At 36.5% G+C, this 3,001-nt stretch overlaps 1 protein-coding gene across 1 annotated transcript; it reads left to right on the top strand.

The window, feature by feature from the left end:
- The first annotated feature begins 351 nt into the window (after positions 1-351).
- LOC129653754 (putative olfactory receptor 8G3) lies at positions 352-1,314 on the top strand. The gene has a single exon (XM_055583449.1). It carries the CDS (start codon positions 379-381, stop codon positions 1,312-1,314), a length of 936 nt encoding a protein of 311 aa, XP_055439424.1. The 5' UTR covers positions 352-378.
- The last annotated feature ends 1,687 nt before the right edge of the window (positions 1,315-3,001 follow it).

The raw sequence follows: 3,001 nt of genomic DNA, 5'->3' as shown, positions 1-3,001 counted from the left end.
TAGTAGAAATGTTCATTTTGACTGCCTTTAACAGTCCAGAAATCAGTGTTTCTCTTAAACTTTATGAAATATCTCAATTATAAGATTCTTGAAGTTTATAATTTCTATTCTAGTTCAGCCAGAATCATAGTTTGTCCTAGAATGACAATAGAAGCTAAAGAAATCCCCACATTATGTATGTCCTCTGATGACCACTAAAGAATGATCTCAGCAGGATTACTCTCTGCCTCACACACATGCACATGCATATGTTCATAAATATCTATTTCTCTCTCTCTCTCTCTCTCCTTCTCACACACACACACACACACACATACACCCTAACACAAAAGTACACTCATTTCTTTATTTTTAAACTTAGAACCTGCTGAGAAGAAAATGGACCCTGGAAATCACTCCTCAGTGACTGAGTTCATCCTCGCTGGGCTCACAGAGAAACCAGAGCTCCAGATTCCCCTTCTGGTCTTCTTTCTAGGAATCTACTCAGTCACAGTGCTGGGGAACCTGGGCATGATCACACTGATAGGGCTCAGTTCTCACCTGCACACCCCCATGTACTATTTCCTCACCAATTTGTCCTTTATTGACTTCTGTCATTCCACTGTCGTTACCCCCAAAATGCTGGTGAACTTTGTGACAGAGAAGAATATCATCTCCTACCCTGAATGTATGACTCAGCTCTATTTCTTTATTGTTTTTATTATAGCAGAATGTTATATGTTGGCTGTAATGGCATATGACCGCTATGTTGCCATCTGTAACCCTTTGCTTTACAATGTCATCATGTCTTATTATAGGTGCTTCCAGCTCACAGTGACAGTTTATATTTTGTGCATCATTGAATCTGCAATCCATACAGGCTTTATGTTGAGACTCTATTTCTGCAAGGCCAAGGTGGTTAACCATTATTTTTGTGATCTCTTCCCACTCTTGGAGCTATCCTGTTCTAGCATCTCCATGAATGAATTATTGGCTCTAGTCTTTAGTGCTTTTAATGTCCTGATTCCTGTTTTAACCATCCTTGCTTCCTACATCTTCATCCTCGCTAGCATCCTCCAAATCCACTCCACTGAAGGCAGGTCCAAAGCCTTCAGCACCTGCACCTCCCATATCTCAGCTGTTGCTGTTTTCTATGGATCTGTAGCATTTATGTACCTGCAGCCATCATCAGTCAGCTCCATGGACCAAGGGAAAGTGTCCTCTGTGTTTTATACCTGCATTGTACCCATGCTAAACCCTCTAATCTACAGTCTGCGGAATAAGGATGTCAAATTTGCTCTGAAGAAAATTCTGGACAGTGGAAAATGTAGATGAATAGACTCAATGCCATAGTGTCATATCAGAAATATGTCTTTGGTTTGCTGAGATATTCAATGCTTTCATTTTATTGTTCAAATTTTTGGAAAATCAGAATCATTTTCTCATATAATACCTTTCCCAAATTCTCTCTGGGCCACTTCCATTGAACCTGTGTTACAGTGACTATGTATGGAGAAATAACAAGAATAAAGTCAGAGAGTCTTAAGAATTAAAGAAGTTCCAGTTTGACTTAAAAAAATACAAACAACAACAACTATGATGATCATCATAAAATAATAACATACATGATTGAGATAGTATAAAATATCAAGCTCAAAGCCCAGCACTTTAAAGTAGATAACTTCATTTAATATTTACAGGTTTCTCTCAGAGCAAGCCCTAGTACTCTTTTACTTTGAAATCTGAATAAACTGACACTTACTTAGTTTCAGTAAATGTATAAGTTCCCAAACATAATAAATGACAAGAGTCTAGAATGTCTGGCTCCAGAATCTGTGATTTTACTCAAAGTGATATATTGGCCTCAAGTAATCATGGGTAAGTCTAAGGCCTTCCCAGTAATTTTCTTCTGCACATTAATCTACAGTTCCTTATAACACTGTGTCATTTTCTTCTTTCTCTCCAATCTTAGTATCATTTTTGTTTCATTTGATATAATGAAAATAATCAAAATATTTCAAACATGTAATAATCAAATGGAAAAAGAAATCAGTTGGAGAGTTACTGCAGAATCTTATGATAGAAACTCACTAAAGAGATTCAAATTTTCATGCTCAACACCAACAATTTTTATTAAAGCGGCCCAACACATTTTTATCTTTATATGAGTAATACTGTATTATTTATGGAAAAACTACTCATAGTAGCCAAAAAAGCCATAATTTATAAATAATTGCCATTCCACATCAGTTTTATCTTGGAAGCATTTCTTCTTTCCCCTTATATGATTCCTTATTTGCTTCTGGGCATTTTGCCAACTGGTTACTATAAATCTGGGTCTTCCCTGGTGCCTCAGTGGCAAAGAATCTGCCTGGCAATGCAGGACAAGTGAGTCCGATCCCTGGGTCAGGAAGATCCCTTGGAGAAAGAAATGGTAACCCACTCCAATATTCTAACCTGGGAAACTCCATGGACAGAGGAGCCTGGTGGGCTATAGTCTCTGGGTGTCAAAAAAGAGTCGGACATGGCTCAGAGACTAAGCAACAACTATAAATTCTCATGAAATTCTAAACACTCAGCTCTCTTGTGTCTCTTCTCAGTTCAAAACATTTACTCATTAATAACAGGTCAATGTTCTTTGGAAAGTGTTTAACCTTACTCACCTGTAGTGTCTAATTATGTAACAAAAACACATATAACATAATATTATTTACCACCCTTGTATCCCATTATCCAGTAACTCATTGGTGTCAGACATTCATTTTCCAAGTGCTCTCATATTATTTGACTTAATTTTAATCAGTATTTTAAAAGAAGATAAATGGCTACAATTAAAACTCCTATCCTTCCAATTAAATTTAATTTAGAAAAATGATTCAAATAAAACCTCCTATCTCAGGCATGATTCCTACTCTGCTATATATATATTCTAGATATGTATAAATATGTTCTTTCAGCCTGTGCAATCTTGATTCCATAACCTGGAAGCACAATCTTAAGAACTGATGCTTTTTTTTTTAAT

Source organism: Bubalus kerabau, chromosome 5 (genome assembly GCF_029407905.1).
Source record: "Bubalus kerabau isolate K-KA32 ecotype Philippines breed swamp buffalo chromosome 5, PCC_UOA_SB_1v2, whole genome shotgun sequence".
NCBI classification, from domain to species: Eukaryota; Metazoa; Chordata; class Mammalia; order Artiodactyla; family Bovidae; genus Bubalus; species Bubalus kerabau.
The sequence above is the reverse complement of the archived record's forward strand: the minus strand, read 5'-3'. Positions and strand labels throughout refer to the sequence as shown.